Source organism: Electrophorus electricus, unplaced genomic scaffold (assembly GCF_041902795.1).
Source record: "Electrophorus electricus isolate QZ-2024a unplaced genomic scaffold, ASM4190279v1 Scaffold41, whole genome shotgun sequence".
Classification (NCBI taxonomy): Eukaryota; Metazoa; Chordata; class Actinopteri; order Gymnotiformes; family Gymnotidae; genus Electrophorus; species Electrophorus electricus.
Window position 1 is genome coordinate 155,414 of NW_027658704.1, and position 19,655 is coordinate 175,068.

At 37.9% G+C, this 19,655-nt stretch overlaps 2 protein-coding genes across 3 annotated transcripts in view; both read right to left on the reverse strand.

Annotated features, from left to right (window-relative positions):
* Nucleotides 1-5,494: 5,494 nt before the first annotated feature.
* LOC145655955 (deoxyuridine 5'-triphosphate nucleotidohydrolase-like) lies at nucleotides 5,495-7,781 on the reverse strand. The gene is made up of 7 exons (XM_081709429.1): nucleotides 7,498-7,781; nucleotides 7,091-7,253; nucleotides 6,891-6,982; nucleotides 6,698-6,742; nucleotides 6,420-6,494; nucleotides 6,270-6,340; nucleotides 5,495-5,621 (listed from the first exon to the last, which is right to left on the reverse strand). Exons 1-7 carry the CDS (start codon nucleotides 7,604-7,606, stop codon nucleotides 5,565-5,567), a joined length of 612 nt encoding a protein of 203 aa, XP_081565555.1. The 5' UTR covers nucleotides 7,607-7,781; the 3' UTR covers nucleotides 5,495-5,564.
* Nucleotides 7,782-14,089: 6,308 nt separating this feature from the next.
* Nucleotides 14,090-19,655, reverse strand: part of LOC113577304 (solute carrier family 12 member 1) — a 40,495-nt gene continuing 34,929 nt past the window's right edge. The window contains exons 22-26 of one of the 2 annotated variants that reach the window (XM_081709411.1): nucleotides 17,940-18,051; nucleotides 17,525-17,611; nucleotides 17,282-17,417; nucleotides 17,005-17,072; nucleotides 14,090-15,802 (exon numbers count right to left, since the gene is read on the reverse strand). In XM_081709411.1, the coding sequence (XP_081565537.1) occupies nucleotides 15,730-15,802; nucleotides 17,005-17,072; nucleotides 17,282-17,417; nucleotides 17,525-17,611; nucleotides 17,940-18,051 (476 nt within the window). In that variant the 3' untranslated portion in view covers nucleotides 14,090-15,729. The other variant, XM_027009882.3, reaches the window with a different exon arrangement.

A 19,655-nucleotide genomic window follows, 5' to 3' on the forward strand; every position in this document is an offset into this window, starting at 1 on the left:
ATAATCTGACCAAGGGGTAGCATATAGATTATGAACAGGAGAGAGCCAAGGACTGATCCCTGAGGAACACCTTGAGTGACAGTGACAGCAAGCAATTTCATTTACCAAAGATGACAAAATGTGGTCTATTAGAAATATAGGTGGTGAACCATTTCTGAACCAAATTAGTAATTTTTGAGAGGCGGGAGATGAGCATGTTATGGTTAATTTTGTCAAATGCAGCACTTACATCTACAAGGAGAATACTCAAGTCACCAGAATAAGTCAGTATTTAAGAAAGACTGCAGTTGGGAGGGTACTTTTTCTAATACGTCAGCTAGAAAGAGGAGTTTCTGAGTTTAGAAACAACATAAGGAACAAATCTTCCTTCATCTCAGCGGCAAGATGCACTATACCTGCCTTAGTGGAGTGAACTGGTCAAATGGCTTGCAGTCAAATGGATTGTGCCAGAGATTAAGGGCTTTCAGGGCTTTAAGGGCTTTAAAAGTTATAAGCAAGTCTTTGCCAACAATAGAGAAGTTTAATAGTAAGCCAGTGTAAATTGGGGCAGCCCTATTCATAACTAGCTGAACCCTACTCAAACAGAATCCAACCAATGTATATTATATAAATAAAAGTACATTCCAAGTGAGTAGCCTATTTGACCAATATAGCTCTAAGAAAATTCTAAACCTCATGTTAGTATATCCTTAGAGTTATATTAGTAGCATCCTACATAGACAAATACCACAATACCCGGTTTGTATACAGCTTTATGTATTCGAACAAATCAGTATTCTACAGAGAGCCAAGGGCTGTACTTTGCACCTTCATGGCAATTTTTTTTTTTTAATGAATGATTTGCAGAAAAGGCCAGTTGTGTCGAAAATATAAATCTTTTTGAAAGTGCTAAGTAGAACTATGCGGTAGTTCTACAGAGAGCCAAGAGCTGTACTTTGCTCCTTCTTGGCAATGATTGGAAAAATTATTTCTAGAAAAGGCCAGTTGTGTCAGAAATATAAATCTTCTTGAAAGTGCTAATTTGTAATCATTGTGAACACATGAAAATAGCATTCTGCTGCATCCAGCAATAACAGCAGGCAAAGTCCTTTAGTTAGATTAGTAAAAAATAACTTACTGTAAATGACATGCAGTCAAGTAAAAGTAATCATAACCATTATACAAGTTACCATTTGACATTTTTAGGCTTTAGATCTGCAAGACACAAGATAGTAAGCCAAAATGATTACATTGTAAAAAATTCTATTACAGTGAGATGTCATACCTAGTGTACATTTTTGTCTATTTAACAATAAGTATGATCCAAGAAACTGACAAGCAAAATAAAAAATCTGCTTTTGACACAGTCAAAGATATCTCATCAGTGTGTGGGTGTGTGGTTATGTCTGTTGCACAGATGTACCAGTGTGATAGCAGGCTTCTCTGTGTTTTCAGTACTGGGCTTCATGGCTCATGAGCAAGGTGTTGCAGTAGAGGACGTAGCAGTTAGGTACCACAGCATTCACCACAGCACAAGGCTGATTTAAAATGGGTTGCAGCAAAATCTATTTAAAATATTATATATGCAAATTTTTATAATCTAAAAAATGTGTCTGCTTCAAACAGTGAAGTAAATTCAATAAAAACTGTTAATCATTGAAAAAAACATAGCTTTAGCCTGATGAGTTTTAGATTCTAGACGAGTTATACCATCATATGGTAGTTTTCCAAGGAGACAGCAAAGCACTAATGTTAAGTTGCTTTAGACAACTGAAAACATACTATAAAAGTGAAAAAACATGTGAAAATTTAGAAATGAGATTTTTTTATTATTCTTCATAAGTGCAAGGACGTTCACCATGAGAAGGGATCACATCATTTTTTTTTTTTGTCATAAGAACAGCTTCACAGTTGACAAGGTTTGAAAACCTTTTTGGTAACAGGAATAAATTAGATATAGAGATTGCTATAAAGACTTCAACAGCTAAATCCCCCAAACAAACACATAAAAACACACAGCCCTTTATGATCCTTTTTCCACAAACACAATAATAGAACAACTGTTCCAAGAAATTAGGCCTATTAGTCTTGTAAGGTTTAACTCAACTTACATGATACAAATTATCATACATTTAGTGCCTATGTACATCTTTCATTTGCCCACATTCCAAAGTCATGTGTTTGCCTACCACAGGGGCTGAACGCATGTGTGATATCATTGAAGATATGAGTGTCGTATCCTAATTTCATCTTTAAGTTGTGCTGGAAATACCTCAACTCTCTCATATCTGCAGTGAGCTGTGTGTTTATTTGTTCTTCTCTGATTTACAGAAGAACAGTTGGTTTCCTGTTTATTAGGACAAATAAACAACAGATAATCAAAAAAATAGCTCTTATAAGAGTGATGCGCAGAAGGGCATCTTTTAAAAGCCCAACACATTAACATTTGAAGAAGATGGGCTGCATCTGGTTTACCTGTCAGATAATAGGAAGATGAGGCTTGTACTGTTTTCCTTGTGTGTATTAGTCTAAACAGTTTAGCAGTATGCCGCACTCCCTTCAAAACAAACATGTGAAAGATGCAGCCTCCAAGTTCCTGTGCTTTACTGATCCATGCATTCATACACCGAATGAGTAAAACTCAAGGAAAACAAGAACAAAAATAGAGTACAAGTCATGATTAAAAGAGCCAAAGCATGCTCATCAACATGAACCAGCAAAAGCCAACTATTGAGTATAAACGTTTTTACTCCTTAGCATGGTAGAGACAGAAAGTAGAGGCTGAGCTAACAATGGGAAACATAGAAGCATCTGTACATAGTGTATCACAACAAAAGATTAAAGCATTAAGGTAAACAAAATAAAAATACTCATAAAAACTCATTTAGGATCTGTACAATATCATTAACAGTAGATTAGACAAGTGAGCAGGCATGTAGTGTGAACTTTGATGATTCACAAATGAAATGTGACTGCACCTTTTCCTGTGCAGGGAAATTTGGTGACGTTAATTGCTCCTGACATTACTGTAATTAAGCACATCGTCTCTATTTTACCATCTGTGAGACAACCTTATCAGTTTGCTGATACACAGCAGCCGGTATGCTGCAAACAATATCCTCTTTCTAGTGAAAAGGAAGCAGGCATAGAGGGTGTTATAAATTTATTAAAACAAGGGGTGACTGTAGAAACAGTCTCTCCTTATAATACACCTGTTAATCTAGTATGCAAAGCAGGTGGTCGCTGCTGAAGATTTATACAGGATCTTAGGGTAAACTAAGTAGTTGTTCCAAGAGATTCTCTTGTGCTGGATGTGTCAGCTATTGTTAATAAAACTCCTGTTACTCACAGCCATTTTACTGTTGTTTATTCTCAGCATTTTCTTGTCACTGTTCATAAGAAAACACAAGCTATTTTTGCCTTTAATTTTAAAGGAAAACAATACCAATGCATGTGTTTGCCATAGAGGTTTGTGGATGCACCTAATGTCTTTGCAGCCTTCAAACGCGACTCCCTGTCCAAACTAGTGTCATCTGAGGGTTGTATAGTGCTGCTATCCTTTTTATTTTGTCTCAGGGAAGTTCTAAACTTTCCCAGGACCGCATCCAAGCTGTCATGGTATTCAAACCACCAGCCACAAAAAGGGGCATGATGCCCTTCCTGGGTCTGATCAACTATTGTTCCTGGATATCGGACCGTTCCTTCCACGACAAGATCCTGATCCTGAGTGCTGTAAGTCAGATTATCTTGACACTATCACATGGACTGCCAAGATAGCTGAAGCCTTCCCTGCTCTAAAGTGATCGTGATGCTCTTCTCCAGCACTGGGACTTATTTACACTGCAAAAATCAATATGTGCCTGTGCAGCATTTTCCTGTATTAAAGCAACATCGGTCAAGCCAGGGACATTAGCTGAAGGATGTGAAAGAAAACTATAATTACAATCAGATGGGTCAACGTAGGAGCAAGGAGTCCCCTCTTTTGCCACAGGATCAGCTAAGAAACTTCCAGGTGCCTCTTTACTGGAGTCTGGAAAATCATGTCATTTAATTTTTCACTATAGCCAATTTTGAGTGTAATGTGCTCGTATGCAAACGATCTGAAATAACTGGAGTGGGAAATTGACATTGATTTTTGCAGTGTAAGTACAGTCAAGGTAATGATGGCATTCATAAATGACCCAATGACCACATTCGATTAACTAAATCCTGTTTAGCATGTGTTTGACATTTTCATGGTCTCATGTTGCATGAAAGGGGGTGAGTGATATTAATGACAGTCTCCTTTTGAAACGATAATGGGGCTCCCATTCTCAACACTGGTGGTCAGAGAAAAACCAAGTCCAAAGATTAGTGGCAACATGGACACAAACATGGATTGTGGCAGAGTACACAACTGCTCCTAACTGACAAATTAAGTATACAAACTAACTTTGCCATCTCTCTTCCTCTTCCCAACTTACCATTACAAACCTGGAGACAAGGCACTAATCAAAGGTTTATAGACAACTAGGTGACGCAGCATATGGACCATGATGTACTGTGATTGCTGTCAAAAGGACAGCTATGTTAACAAAGGAAATGCCTCAGTGGATACATGTTAGTCTTGTAAAAGATGTTCGAAATATTAAGGGGGCACCAATTATAACTAGTGGTGAAAAGTGTGTGTTTATGTCCCTTTTTTCTTGATTTCCCTTTTCTGTCCATCTTTCTTGTTCTTCCCCTATACAGGCTTAGATGCAATAGCCATTGCTGTATGGACTGGTCACTTTGTGACTGATGAGGTGACCTCTTGGGAGTTGTTTACAACCTGTGATCTCCACCGTCACTCACTGGGATTTTCTTCATGCCATTAACAAGGTGTCTGATCCTACCATCTGACTGATTTGTGTTACTTATGAGCAGTTTCATGTTGAAATTAGTCACCGTCAGCCCTGCACAGCTCTTGTTCTGTGTCTGGCTTAATGCAGTCTGTGGACCTGCATTAGGGAGCAATTTGTCTGGCTAGTGCTGCACAGAGGAAAAATAAGGATTATTAGCAGAAGGGCAGTGCTAGTGCAGTGGTTAAGGTAATCAACTTGGCTACCAGTTCAAGCCCCACCACTGGCAATTTGCCACTGTGGGCCCCTGAGCAAGGCCCTTGACCCTCAAATGCTCAAAGGTGGTATTCATACCTAGTTGTAAGTCGCTTTGGATAAAAACCGTCAGCTAAATGCCATAAATGTAGATGTACTAACTGGCAATTGATAACTAAATTTAATTCCACCTGGGGAATTAACCCTGCTGCACAAAAGTGGGTTAGCTGGTGCTTTTACTCTCTAACTGGCACGAAAGAAAGGTCTTTTCACCCAGTCTTTGTGGAGGGAGCTTGCATTGCAAATATTATTCTGAAGGAATAAAAGAGGGTTATTGTTAGAATTTCCTACAATGCAACTCCCCATTTCTGTAAACATTATCAATCAATACCAATCTAACTCATTACCATTACTGAAGCAGAGTAAGTAGAAAAGTGGGATGATTTTTGTTACAATGTTTTATTCACTTTAAAAGTACTACATTAAAATATTTGCATAAGAGCAGCCAAACTAGTTTTTCCCAGTGGAGCCAAATCCCCCAGAGCCTCGCTTAGTCTCTTCCAGAGTCTGAAAAGTAGAGCATTATAGTTAACAACTGGGGCATACATAAACAGCACCTTAGGCTAAATCATCAACCCACTTCAGAAGGTCAATTCTCTTGCAGCTCTATGCACTCTTCCTTTATAGAGAGTACCAACTCTCAGAAAAGGGGGGGGCAATCATTCATTCCACTAGGGGGCAAAATAGAGCAATAGGCTCAGGTCCAAGTTAAAGGCTACTGAGAAAATATTCATTAAAAAGAACTTGGGGTGACATTGCAGTCTTCTCAGACATTTTGTATTTGATACAAGCTCATTTGTCTACTTAAAGTGTAGATTTTAGATAAATGTTGAAAAGCTATTAATGTACTAGTTTTTGTTATTGATTATTGCTTAACTGCTCGTCAGCGTAATGTTGCTCATTACCTAAACTGAGTTTGATACCTTGTCCAATCTAACAAAAAAAATCAAGGTCCTCAGAAGGCCTCGACACATTTGGGTAGTGGTGAGCATTACTGACATTTTAAAATAACTTAACATTTTACAATATGTGGCTATACATTGGGGTAAGCACTAGGTTATTAATCCATAAGACCATGGTCACATGTTACAAACCGTTTAAAATGTACAGTGCAAGTGCAATAGGTTTTAGCTGCAACAGTTCATAGGCATTTACCTCTAGCTCCAGCAGCTCAGGGTAAAAAATTCTTTCACAGACTAGCTGAGCAACTCTATCTCCTTTTTTCACTGCACAGAGAAATAAAGCAGATGTTAAAATGTACATAACCTTATTTAACCATTTTTATTCGATGTCGAGGTCAAATACCTTCAAACGCCGACTTGCTGAAGTTAAAAAGAACCACACCAAGATTCCCCCTGTAGTCCTCGTCCACCACACCAGCTTCACAGAAACGTTAAGGGTATTAGCCAGCCATCGTAGTTTTATTAGTTAGCTTAGCCATCCTAGCAAATGTACATCCTAGTTCTCAGCACCTAGCTATACCTATGCGACCCATCCATAATTGCAAATTGAATACTAATACTTTAGTATTAGTATTCAACAGTTCAACTAAAGAAACGTTAACATAACGCTAACTTACTTACCACCGACATCGATGAAGTGATTTGCTGCGAGACCAGAGCGTGGGGCTTAAAAAATGTAAGAACAAACAATGGTAATAGATTAGTAATATTAAGAAGGGCCTAAACACTAAGTTCAACTAAGTATATGGCGCCTTTCAAAGGCGCAAAGGCGATTGAATTTACTGACAGGGAAGCATTAGGTTAGCTAACTTACCTACTCGGCCATAGCATCCAGTAGGTACAGCAATCTGGATATCGGTCAGCACAATGGCTTTATCCATAGGGCCAATAGTATAATCATAGGCGCTGAAAACAAATCAATTTTAGTAGGGTGGGCGAACTGGTGCTCATTGATTAGCAATTTTAAACAGTATTTTACGTGTTTCTAACTTTTTATACAGCTCTCCTGCCTACCTGTATAGGTCGTATCCAGCGGCTTTTGCAGATCCTCTAGTCGGAGTGGTGGCGTGCTCTGAGATTTTGGCGAATTTTAGTACAACTTTGTCGTTAGTGCCCACTTCAGTTTTAGTCCTCTTCATAGGAGAGACTGCTATAATTTCTGAGCAGGGCATTCTGCCTGTAAATGAACGTTAAAATTTGAATGAACTTTAAAATTCAATCTAAAAATAAGTGACAGCTAGTAACTAACTAACCTAGCTAATTTAACCAAAACAACTCCCTTTTTCGCGCCAACACGAATTTCAAATGCCGCCTCTTCTCGAGAACCAATGAAATGTCTCTAATACGTCATTTTGTTTTGAGGCAAATCCTGGGATTCAATAGCAAACTAAATAGCAACAGAAAGTTGAACAGCAAGGTACCGCTTGTCGAGATAGAACCAACACTCTGCACGAGTCTGTATAAGTTACGATTTCCCCTCTTTGTAGCCGTCAAAAATGATGCGCACCAGCAGGAACATACTGAAAACATCGTCTCGCGAACTAATCTAGGCTACTATGGAGTAAAGTCACTTATGCGAATTTCCAAACTGAGCTTTTAATTGCTTTAATTGAGCTTGACAACACGGGTAGAAATCCTAGTAATTTCCCAGTTTTATACGTTGACTAAATCAGGTGTTACAGTGAATTCGGGTCCCTGTTTACTCTAGCACTGCGCATGTGCAAAATTGCAGCGTCATATGCCTTCGTCTGTGTATGTGCGAAATCTCAGCGTCAGACGCTCTGCTGACAGGCTTTGAAGGTGTATGTGAGTTAAACGTTAGCTTTTTTCCCCCCTGTTCTTCCCACTAAACTCAGTTTACTTCCCGTGTAAAACAGATTGTGATTAAACGCATACTGTATAGAAGGTATTACTAGCAGAGATCTTAATTAGTCGGACAATCGTGCTTTCGGATTCTGTGTATCTTAACAGCTAACCTACATGTATAATGACCGAGGTCATTTTTTATTGGTTGTTCTTCTGAGACACATATTGTTCACATGTTAATATATTATTAGTTTTTCTTGACTGGCAGATTTATTGATTCGAGTAGTTTACACAGGATGTCCCACAACCTCATCTCCGTTTTATGCTAGCTACTCCTCTCCGTTGTCCCACTTTGTTTTGCACTGAGACCAAGTGTAGAAACGTGATTTCTGCTGTTATGTAGAAATAGTAATGTGTGATATAGTAATGTTTCTCTGCTTAGCAATTTCAATAAACAAGCTTCCATATACAACGTCCTATCACACTCAAATAGGAAACAGGGATACCTGGTTAAATCCTTCCCCCCACTGTATTCTTATTATAAATGTGTATGGATGAAATTTTGGTATTTTTAATACATAGGGTGGCCCTATTTTCTGTAGTATTGGGTATCCCTGTTCCCTCTATGTTCAAGTGTATAGGATGTTGTATATAGAAGCTTGTTAATTGATATTGCAAAGCAGAGACACATTAAATGCAAAACAGTAGGGTATAAATGCATGGCAGCTTCAATGTATTACAGGGAAATCACTTTCTAAACAAACTTCAGAGTTAAACTGGAATAACGGAGATCAGTAACTAGCATAAAACAGTGATGCTAACTCCTTACGGTATTATTAATTATATTAATAAGAATAATATTAATTATTAATATAGCTACCTAGCAAGTTTTTGTGTCTGAAACAGAAGTTCCAAATGTTTCAAGTCCTTATACACAATTTTACCAAGGTTGTGGGACTTCCACGATACACCAATCAATCTGTCAATCAAGAAATCTAATAATACTTTAACATGCAAACAGTGCATGTCTTTAAGGAACTAGGCATTTATACAGTCACTATTTAAAGGTAGCCCAATTTAAAATCAGAACTGAGACATTAAATATAGCTGTTCAGATACACAGACACTGAAACTGGAGGAAAAGCTTCTCACTGAACATTAAAACCGCTGCCAATAATACCTTGTAAGCAAAGCATTACCATATGTGTTTAATTGCAAGCTGATTTACACACAAAATAAATTTAGCTTAGCGAGAATACTTGTCTGTGGAGTCATCTGAACAGCTACAAGACTGTTTTAGCTACACTGATTGGATTTATTTGTGGATGAGGACATAAACACCTACACTTCAACTGTTCTGTTGTATATAAAAACATTGTGTAGACAACATCACAGTTACAAAATGTAGCCATGTTTTTCCAAATAACAAACCATGGATGATTAAATCCAACTCCTGTTAAAAGTCTGCAACGTGGCTTTCCGGTGCAGCAACATGGAGCTATACAGTGCAACTAGGTCCAAACTGAAGAATGGCATCAGAGATGGCAAAGTAGCTTACAAACAGAATGAAGAACCACTTTAATAACTCAGACTCACAGCATGTCTGACAAGGTATACAGCACATCACAAATTAGAAGGGCAACACCAGCATGACTATAAGTAGTAGTGCCGAGCTGACAGAACAGCTCGGTCACTTCTTTGGTCACAATAAGGTGAAGAGAGCACAGACTATAATTCACACAACTCCAGCCTTCAGCAGCCAGATTTACTCACCATACAAATAACAGGTTACACACACACTCTGTAGTATCAACATAGATAAAATGGCAGAACTGGATGAAATTTCAGGATGGGTTCTGAGAGACTGTGCCACTGATTTAGCCAGAGTGCTTACTAAGATCTTCAGTCTACCTCTAGCACAGTGCACTGTCTCTACTTGCCTAAAATCATCTGAAATTGTGCCAGTCCCTAAGTAGACAGCCATAACTTGCCCCATTGACTATAGGCTAGTCATATTTATACCAATAATTATAAAGTGGCCAAAGAGACTGGTCTTCAAATGCACCAAGTCTGCACTTCCACCAACTCTGGATCCACATCACTATGTCTACAGGGCAAATAGATCATGCCATTGCCACTGCTCTACCTACTGTACTGCTCCATCTAGAACAACGGGGAGCATACGCACAGCTGTTGTTTGTTGGTTACAGCTCCATATTTAACAGCATCATGCTCAGCAGGTTGGTCTCTAAGCTGTCCAACCTAGGCCTCAAACACAACATCTGTCTCTTTCTAACAGACTGGCCATAGTCAGTCTTGATGTGGCCCCATCACTCCTCCACCTCGATATTCAGTACAGGGGCTCCACAAGACTGTACTCCCTGTAAACATAAGACTGTATATCAATCCACAATACAAAATACAATTATGAAATTTGCAGATGACATGACAATTATAGGCCTGATCACTGAGGGTGATGAGTGAGCTTACTGGGAGGAGGTGCAGCAGCTAACAATTTGCTGCTCAGATAATAACTTGCCATTCAACACCAAAAAAAACAACAACAGAGCTCATCATTGACTTTAGGAAGAGACAGGATGTCCACTCTTCCGCTGTACATAAATGAAGGGAGAAGTCAAATTTATTTATGTGGTGCTTTTTACAACACACATCATCACAACACAGTTTTAAAAATGTATGGGTATAGATCCCTAAATGAGCAAGAAAAAAAGGTGGGATTTAGGAAGAGTCCTTGGGAGGACCAGGACCAAGACCAAGAGGGAACTTATCCACCATTGGCCAGGCCAGCTAGTACCAGTCCATATTTTTATGATGTTATTTTTAGTCCAAGTATCTAGTAAAGATGTAGAGCCTCAGTTACTCCAGTGGGTCTATGCTAGGTGAGTTCTTTCTGAGATGGTGGCATCAGCGTATCCACTAGCAAAAGTCTCCAGCTTCAGGTTCTTTAGCATGCACTTTTCTGAAGATCTCACATGGTCAGCCAACATAAACTCTCTGACAAAGAAGGCATAGCAGTGGCTTTACTTTGTAAGAACACTTAGGAAAGCCAACCTCTCACCACAGCTGCTATTGAAGATCTCCAACACATCTGCATGCCCTGGAAGATAATTACAGATATTTTCTTCCCTCAGGAAATTGATAAAAAATACAAGTCCATCAAAGCATGCACTACACGAATAGTGAACCGTTACTACCACAAGGTTATCACCACACTGAACTTGGCACTAAAAGAACTGAACTCTAGACACTGTACTAACCTCTGCACTAAAGGAATTACCCTTGTACTGTGCAATAACTGTCTATGTGCAATAGTCATTTTGCAGTAGCTACCCTATATCCTGTGAAATAACTGCCATATTGTGCCATTCTGTAAAATACTTATTCTGTAAATATATGTGCAATATTAATTGTAAAAAATCTTTTGACCTTCTGAGTTGTGATATATCACTGGCCACTTTATTATGAACACCTGTTGCTTAACACAAATATCTAATCAGCCAATTACCTGGAAACAACAATGCATTTAGGTGACCTGCTGAAGTTCAAACTGAGCATCAGAATGAGGAAGAAAAGTGATTTAAGTGACTTTGAACATGGCATGTTTGTTGGTGCTATAAAGGCTGGTCTGAGTATTTCAGAAACTGCGGCTCTACTGGGATTTTCACGCACAACCATCTCTAGGGTTTACAGCGCATGGTCTGTAAAAGAGAAAATAGTGATAGTGGATAGTGGAGGGCAGTTCTCTGGACGAAAATGCCTGGTTGGTGCCAGAGGCCAGAGGAAAATGACCAAACTGGTGCGAGCTGATAGGAAGGCAACGGTAACTCAATTTAACTGAGACATGCAGAAGAGCATCTCTGAATACACAACACATCGAACCTTGAAGCAGATGGGCTACAGTGTTAGAAGACCACACCGATTGCCAGCTAAGAACAGGCAACTGAGGCTATAATTCACACAGGTGCAACAAAATTGGACAACAGAAGTCTGGAAAAACGTTGCCCGGTCTGATCAGTTTTGATTCCTACTGCGACATTCAGATGGTCAGAATTTGGGGTAAGCAGCATGAAAGCATTGATCCATCCTGCATTGTATCAAGGGTTCAGGCTGGTCATGATGATGTAATAATGTGGTAGATATTTTCTTGGCAGTTTGGGCACCCTTTTAATATCATTTTAGCAACATTTAAACACCACAGCCTACCCGAGTATTGCTGTTGACCATGTCAATCCTTTTATGATCACAGTGTACCCATCTTCTGATGGCTACTTACAGCAGGATAAAGAAGCCCAAATCATCTCAAACAGGTTTCTTGAACATCAAAATGAGTTCACTGTATTCAAATAGACTTAGTCACTAGATCCCAATCCAATAGAGCACCTTTGGGATGTGGTGGAATGGGAGATTTGCATCATGGATGTGCAGCCAATAGATATGCAACTCTGTGATGCTGTCTTACCAATATGGACCAGAATTTCAGAGGAATGTTTGCAGCACTGCAGCACCTTGTTGAATCTGTGCCACAAATAATTAAGGAAGTTCTGAAGGCAAAAGGAAAAAAAGTTTTAGTTCTATATTCTGTAGTGTTTTATCATTTTACTATAAGAGCTCTGCCAAGTAGAGTACCTTGATTTCTTTGTATATATAGTACAATGACAATAAAGAATCGAATGTAATCTAAAAGGAAGCAAAAAGCCAACCTTTAACCCACATACACCGATTAAGCCCAAATATGTATCTCTGCACATCAGACCAGCAAGTGGGAGGACTCACACCACAAGTCGGGGGAAACCAACAAGTAGGAAAGAATCTCACCACAAGTGGGTGGAGACCAGCAGGTGGGACGTTTTTGCGCTACCAAGGAATGTGGAAACAAGTGTCACTGAAAGAAGCATCTGCTAAGGTTTTTTTGCATATCCGTTTAGGCGTTTTATTGTACTTTTTAAAAATGTTCTTGTTATTTTAAGAAATAGTAAAAAGGAGAAAAGATGTCGTTCTCTTATTTTTAACAGTTTATTTATTTCTTTTTTTGTGTGCATGTTCTCCAGTTGCATTGACATTATTTCTGTTTTATTTACTATATGTTCCAAAGAGCAAATTGTGAAATACTAAACTTATCATCGCTTATTAAATATAGGCTACAATGTGTTAATGTCACAGTTGGTCCCTCCTAGCTTCCATGTTCCACATTTTCCCTGTCTTGTGTATTTTGGTTGCATTCCTTAGTTTCATTTTCTCCACTCCTCATTTGGTTTTCCACACCTGTTATTACTTTCACCTGTTCCTCATTTCTAGCCTTTCACCCTGTCTTGTTCCCAGTGTCTTGGCTGTTCATTGTATGTATGTTTATGAAAGCCCTTACCTGTTCATTGGAAGTCTAGTTTCTATATGTAAGTGGAACCATTGTTTGTTTATCTAAGTCTGTTTATGTAATACCTAGCCTCTTTGTTAGAGCCTGCTTCCCCTGTTTGCCTTCATGTGCTTTTGTTTGTGGGTGCTCATGTATTCTTGGACTCCCTATGTTAGCTCTATGAAAATAAAACTTAAAGAAAGCAATTGTGTTCATGTAGCATAATCTATTTTTTAGCACACAAGCCCACTTAAGTTAAATAGATCTTGCTATAATACATATGGATTCAAAAAGTTAAAAATAAAATTATTATAATTCTTGGTTCATTTCAGTAACATTTGTGCTTTGTGAATTCTATATTTATATGGGTATATCTGAGTACATGTTAATTCTGTTATGGTGTGTACTTTATTAGATCCACATACCTTGTACCTGCATTCTTTGACCTTTTTATCAGAAACATCTACCACACAAGACATTTACCTGACACTTTTCTCCAGAGTGACCTACAATTATGAGTGAGTACAACTTGAGAGTTAAGGGCCTTGCTCAGGGGCCCAAGAGTAGCAGCTTGGTAGTTGTGGGGCTTGAACCAGCCCCTTAACCACTGTGCTAGATAGCCATCCCTGCACAGTTTAGGTTTCACAAGTCATTTGGAAAGGTGTGATAGAACAAGAAAAAAGATTGAAATGTTCAGGGCAAAGTGTATTCAGGCCCATGGTGTATTCCAGGACCAGAACTGGAAATCGGTGGCTTAGGAAAAGGCAAAAACATGCACAAATTAAGTGCACAGTGTAAAAACAATTAAAGAAATTCTTCATGCGGTGGCTAGCATTTTAACTGGTTTTATTCAACTAAAATAAATATTTTGATTAAAACAAAGTAAGGTAATTATTCAGATGAACAAAGTCAGTATGTAACATCAGTCTAAATCACACAAACACTTTTAAGTCCACTTCTGTCTTTTTCAGTGTTACAATGTAGGCTACATCTTCACATACAACTCCCAGGTGTTCTTCAGACTCAGCTTTACAGTCATGTTACTTGACAGGCTGTGACCACTAATTCATATGTAAGTATTTTTTTCCAATCTCAATAAGATTTCAAGTGGTCCCAATGTATTCAAATAGTTACCCTCAATATTAATAATAATTTTCATACACTGACCTCACCAACCCGAGGCCTACTGAAAATCACATGGAAAGAATCAATAGTCTTAAGTAGTTTTTAAATGTACAATGTTAATTACTGTTTTGTGTTCAGCATTATGTGTTCTACATACAAACTACTGTATTGAAGAAAAAAAAACATAAACCAACAATAGATAGTCAGAACAAGAAAGACAAATATAAATTGTTTTAAATACAAAGAAGTAGTAATAACATAATGAACCAACAACTCCTTGAGTAAAAAAGTAAAAAGATTTCGCACATGTACAGTGCCAGAGGAGACGTGGGAACAGAATTCATCTGAACAAATGTTGCAATGAAATCTGTATCAAATTTGAACTTTTCCTATGAATTTCACTAGGATTATCTCTTATGTCTACAAGTTTCATTTTTTAGTCAAACTTTTGACATTGTAATATTGCACGTAGACACCTTTGTTAGCTGACAACTTCGGTAGCTCAAGCAAAGTCATTTCTGGTCAGTATTGGTTGACACACCTCAGAATAGAGGTGTTCTTGCTTAGAGTCTAAAGTTGTATCTGAAGTAGCACCCTACTAACTGTTAGGTGTAAAGTATCAGCCATTTTGTTTTATTTTCTGATAGCTCATATTTGAAATGCACTTCTATTTTTCATGCTAATTATTGTGGAAAACTGGAATAGTCATAAATGCTTATTTGATTATTGATTTTTGAAATTTGACAAATGATTGTTTGCAGAACAAATTATTGCAGCAAATTATTATTTTCAAATTATTAAACTATTATTTGTTTAGAGTATTGTTTATTTATTATATATTATTCATCTTTATTATTATTATTTATTCAATCAACAAATTATGTTAATTCACTAAATAATCATTAAATAAACATCATTTAACTCTAACATATCCTTTAACTACAGGACTTCCAAAACTTCTGAAGACCAGATTCAGACCTGAAAAAACCTGAATAGTCACATGAAAAAAAGACTATTATGGCAAATTCCTGCTACTTAACTTTGCCTTAACTTCATGTTCAGTATTGCTGCTCTTCACAATCGAGCTAATTTCACAATCCTGTCCTTGTTCTGTACCTTTAACAAACAGCAATAACATTACCACTGGTTACATTTCTATTTATTTCCTCTACTGTTTATAGCTGTGGAGTACATGAGTTTAACAACAAAAGTAATCAAAGAATCTGCATAAAAATCCATATATTAATACTGTTAGTCGTATTTACATTTTTATTTTGTTAATTACACCAAAATAACAGCATATTCACTATAAATATAATGGCCCATAGAAATGAGTTCAATCATTGTTTCATTAAAACATTGTGTGTGTGTGTTTGTGTGTGTGTGTATATAAAGATCTCTCTATATGAGTTCTATTGTATCTCCTGCAAGACAGATGGATGGGGGAAAAAAATTCCTGTTTCATTAAACTCGTATGGACAATCAAAATTAAATATTTGTAATTTTCAGTGGCAAGGCATTTTAATACTAATGTACATTGTAATAATGACATCTGTTTGCATTGCCAGTTGTTGCTATGGAAGCAATGAATTAATGAAATGAGAAATAATGATCTTGGAACTTTAGAACTCCATGGAATGAATGTTATGATTCAACTGTATTTTACTAGCTACATTGTGTTGACAGATCTGATGACAAATTGAGCACTTCAGATACATGCAGTTAACATTATTTTTCAAAAAGCATATAATACCAAATATGAGTCACTCTATAATTCCTTTGCTTTTAAATGGCTTTCTCCCCAGATTCCCCCATATTCTACATAATTTATGTGACAGTGCCCTTGCCAAGTCTTACATTTTATATAATCCAGATGAAGTAACAGTCTTACTGGGATTAGGTAGCAGACCGTTATCAATGAACATTACACACTGTGTTCTCAGGTTTAGATTGGTTAGTGTCAATTTGTTGTGTGTGGATGAGTATAGCGCCAGAGCAGGATTAGGAGTAGAAGGTCAGCACACTCTTGTGGTTCCCACGGACCAGCAGAGTGGGAGGGACATTTTTGGTGAGGGCCTCCAGCCAGGCCATATACAGGTGGTCTGAAACAGAGCCCTTCCGGGCAATTGGCATACTCCTGCAAAGCACACAAAAACTGCATAATCCTCTGGAGTGTACACTACAATCCATATGCCCGCCATAACCACAGTTTAAAAGTTATTACCAGAGACCATGATGTTAGACCTTGTGCAGTCATGGTACACTTCTATATTTACAGCATTTGGCAGATGCTCTTATCCAGAACAACTTTATTTATGATTATGGCAGTGTGTGCGCTCTCTGAGAATTAAACCATGACCTTGTTGCTAGCAACTTGCTTGACCTACTATACCAAACATCAGTAGAGCTATTCAGGAACTGGGCCAGCCCTAATGACACCTGCAGGGATAGCCAGATGACTGGGCCATCCCTGTAGAGTATTTGGTATGTATGTGTGCAGGTATGACTCAGATGACAGTGAAACAAGAGTAAGAGTGTGTAGACACTGTATGGTGAGACAGGTGTTGGGTCAATATGACCAATGTATGAAGCGAATAAGATGGGTAAGGATGGTGCTTTCACTCACACTATGATGAGTTTAGCTGCTCTAGAACTCTCCTGCAGCAGCTCATTCAGTCGTAACTGGAGGCTCGTCTGCAGTAAGATAATGCAGCTCATGTCATCTTGAATACAGTATACACAGTATAGGAGTGTACAGTACACATTTTGTTCTTTCGTTCATTTATTTATGCATTCATGCATCAATTAATCCAACCATTTTCTCAGTCATTCGTTCATTTATCTGTGCGTGCATCTATACCATTGGTTGACTGATTTATTCATTCATTAATCATTTATTTTACCTTGTCCTCAAAACGATCCAGTTCCGCATCTGTGATCTTCCAGGGGTGCTCTTTCCTTAGAGCCTCTGCTTGTGCTGTGTCCTTGGAACCCTCATGCAGACGGTATGGCTCAATCATGTCCTCAAACAGCTTCCAGCTGTGAAAGTACACACACAGTAGATGAGATGTGGAAAAAATAGAGGGCAGATAGTTACATCCATACTGGCCTCTTATCATATGCATGCATCTTTGTTAGCTGATTACTTTTCTGACGATGGTCGAATGTTGAAGTCTGCAATGACAGTGATGTCAGTACATTTTATTCTGAATTTCTTCAGCAGAGACTGCATTCTGAAACATATAAATACAGAGGATCAGACACCCATGTCTGCACCTAAGACAATAAAACACAATAATAAGTACAATTAAATTAACTTTTATTAACGTTGCTGTTTTAGCAAATTACTTTTTGTAGGTATTAGTAGGGGCTGCTGTCAGTTTTGTGTCTCTGTTCAGGTTAAAGTTTAAAGTATTAAAGCATTAAAATGTATTTGTGGTATATACAAGGCTACTGTTGATTTTTCATCAGAGTTGATGTGACAACATCTGTTGTAAAAAGCGCTATATAAATTGATTTTGATTTTGATTTTGATTTTGATATGAGTCTGGGTTCACATACTCCTCTTTGTCCTGTTCTAAGTGGCCAGGCTGCCCTGCTATAAATATACGCAGTTTACACTCCCTCCACTTCTTTCTTGTGGTCAGAATGTATGGCAGGAGCAGAGTCAAACCTGCAGATGGCACAGAGATTCCCTCATTACAACAGAGATTACAAAGCAGAACATAAATTATTACATAAGGATAGTTGACACTACCACATAAAGGAATAAAAATCAAATATATTAAAAATAAAAATAAAATACATTAGAAATAAAAATAAAATGCATCATACTAATGTAACAGAGAAAGAGATAGCGATAGGACAATGCACGGCTTGCTTGGGTTGCTCGGTTCAGCAGACTATGCTTGTGCACTTACCTGAACACAGATGTGGCAACCTAAACAAGAGTTCAGCAGTTAAAAAACAAACACAAATAAATAAAAAATAAAAACCCCACAAAATATAGATAGATGCATGTCATCTATCATTCATCATCCCAAGATGACAGGTAGACCAGCAAAGAAGATATTCCAATGTTAGTACTAAAGATTTGTGTACCATGATTAAGTAATTATTTTCAGACACTAAGTGTGTTGATTTAGTTATGCTTATTGCACACATCATTGGTATCATGTTTTGGCACTGATGTTAACAAAGGAAAAAGAGTCAGGCTGAAATCCTATCTCATTAGCATTTTTATATCCTTGCACTCGTCCAGTCTCACTGATTCAATGTCATGACTTTGACTACTAACATAAATGCCACATAATGTAAGTTAAAAGAAGAGAGCTTCACAGATATGCAGTTCTGACCCTATATTCCCTAACACCATCCCCACGGATCACACCATCCCTTCTACACCCCCATTCGTGAGCCCCATGTCCTCATCAATGTGCCTCCACAGTTACTGCTTCTGTCCAGATGTCATTTACCATCATATAAATTATTTTTACATTTATGTTGTTTATAACCATTATAACTATAATAGAAAGTTCATTCACATGACATAGCTAGTAAGATACAAATATAATTCACAATATTGGGAAATTGTAACAATTGTTGTTATACTAAAAAGGGCAGTGTGTAAGATTAGTGGCATCTAATGGTGAGGTTGCAAATTGCAGCCAACTGAATACTCCCTCCATCCCTCCCTCTCCAAGCGTGTAGTGGAACCTATTGTGGCACAAATACATTTTGTGTATTTGGGTTACTGAAAAGTGCCATATATGTCTAATGTATTATTGTTGTTGTTGTTGTTGTCGTCATTAAAAGAATGCTGTTCTGAGACAGAATTTAATCTTCCGTAGAGATAAATTGAAAGTTGTAGACAAACACATACAAAGAGCCACTTGCAATGGAATGTGCTGAAGACATAACATCACAGGTGCACAGAGAGAATGGTAACTTCATTAAGCTCTTGTCAGTCAAAGCATTGTGAATCCTTTCCCCATCAGTATTTCCGAGGGAATAATCAACCCATACTACTAACTCTGTCCATCTCGTTAGCAAAAGGTGGCTGTATATATGGGCTGGTATCACATAGAGTCAATATATTAATGCTGGGCCTCCATCAATAAGCCTGACCTTGCTGGACTAGAGGAAGGTGCCCCCATGTACCAGGCTCCAAGACACCCCCAACCTATTATGGACTGCTTGCTCCCATGTCTGTAAAGATTCTGGCACATTTTACTTACTAAAAATGACCAGTAGAAATAAATCAAGTTATTTTAATGC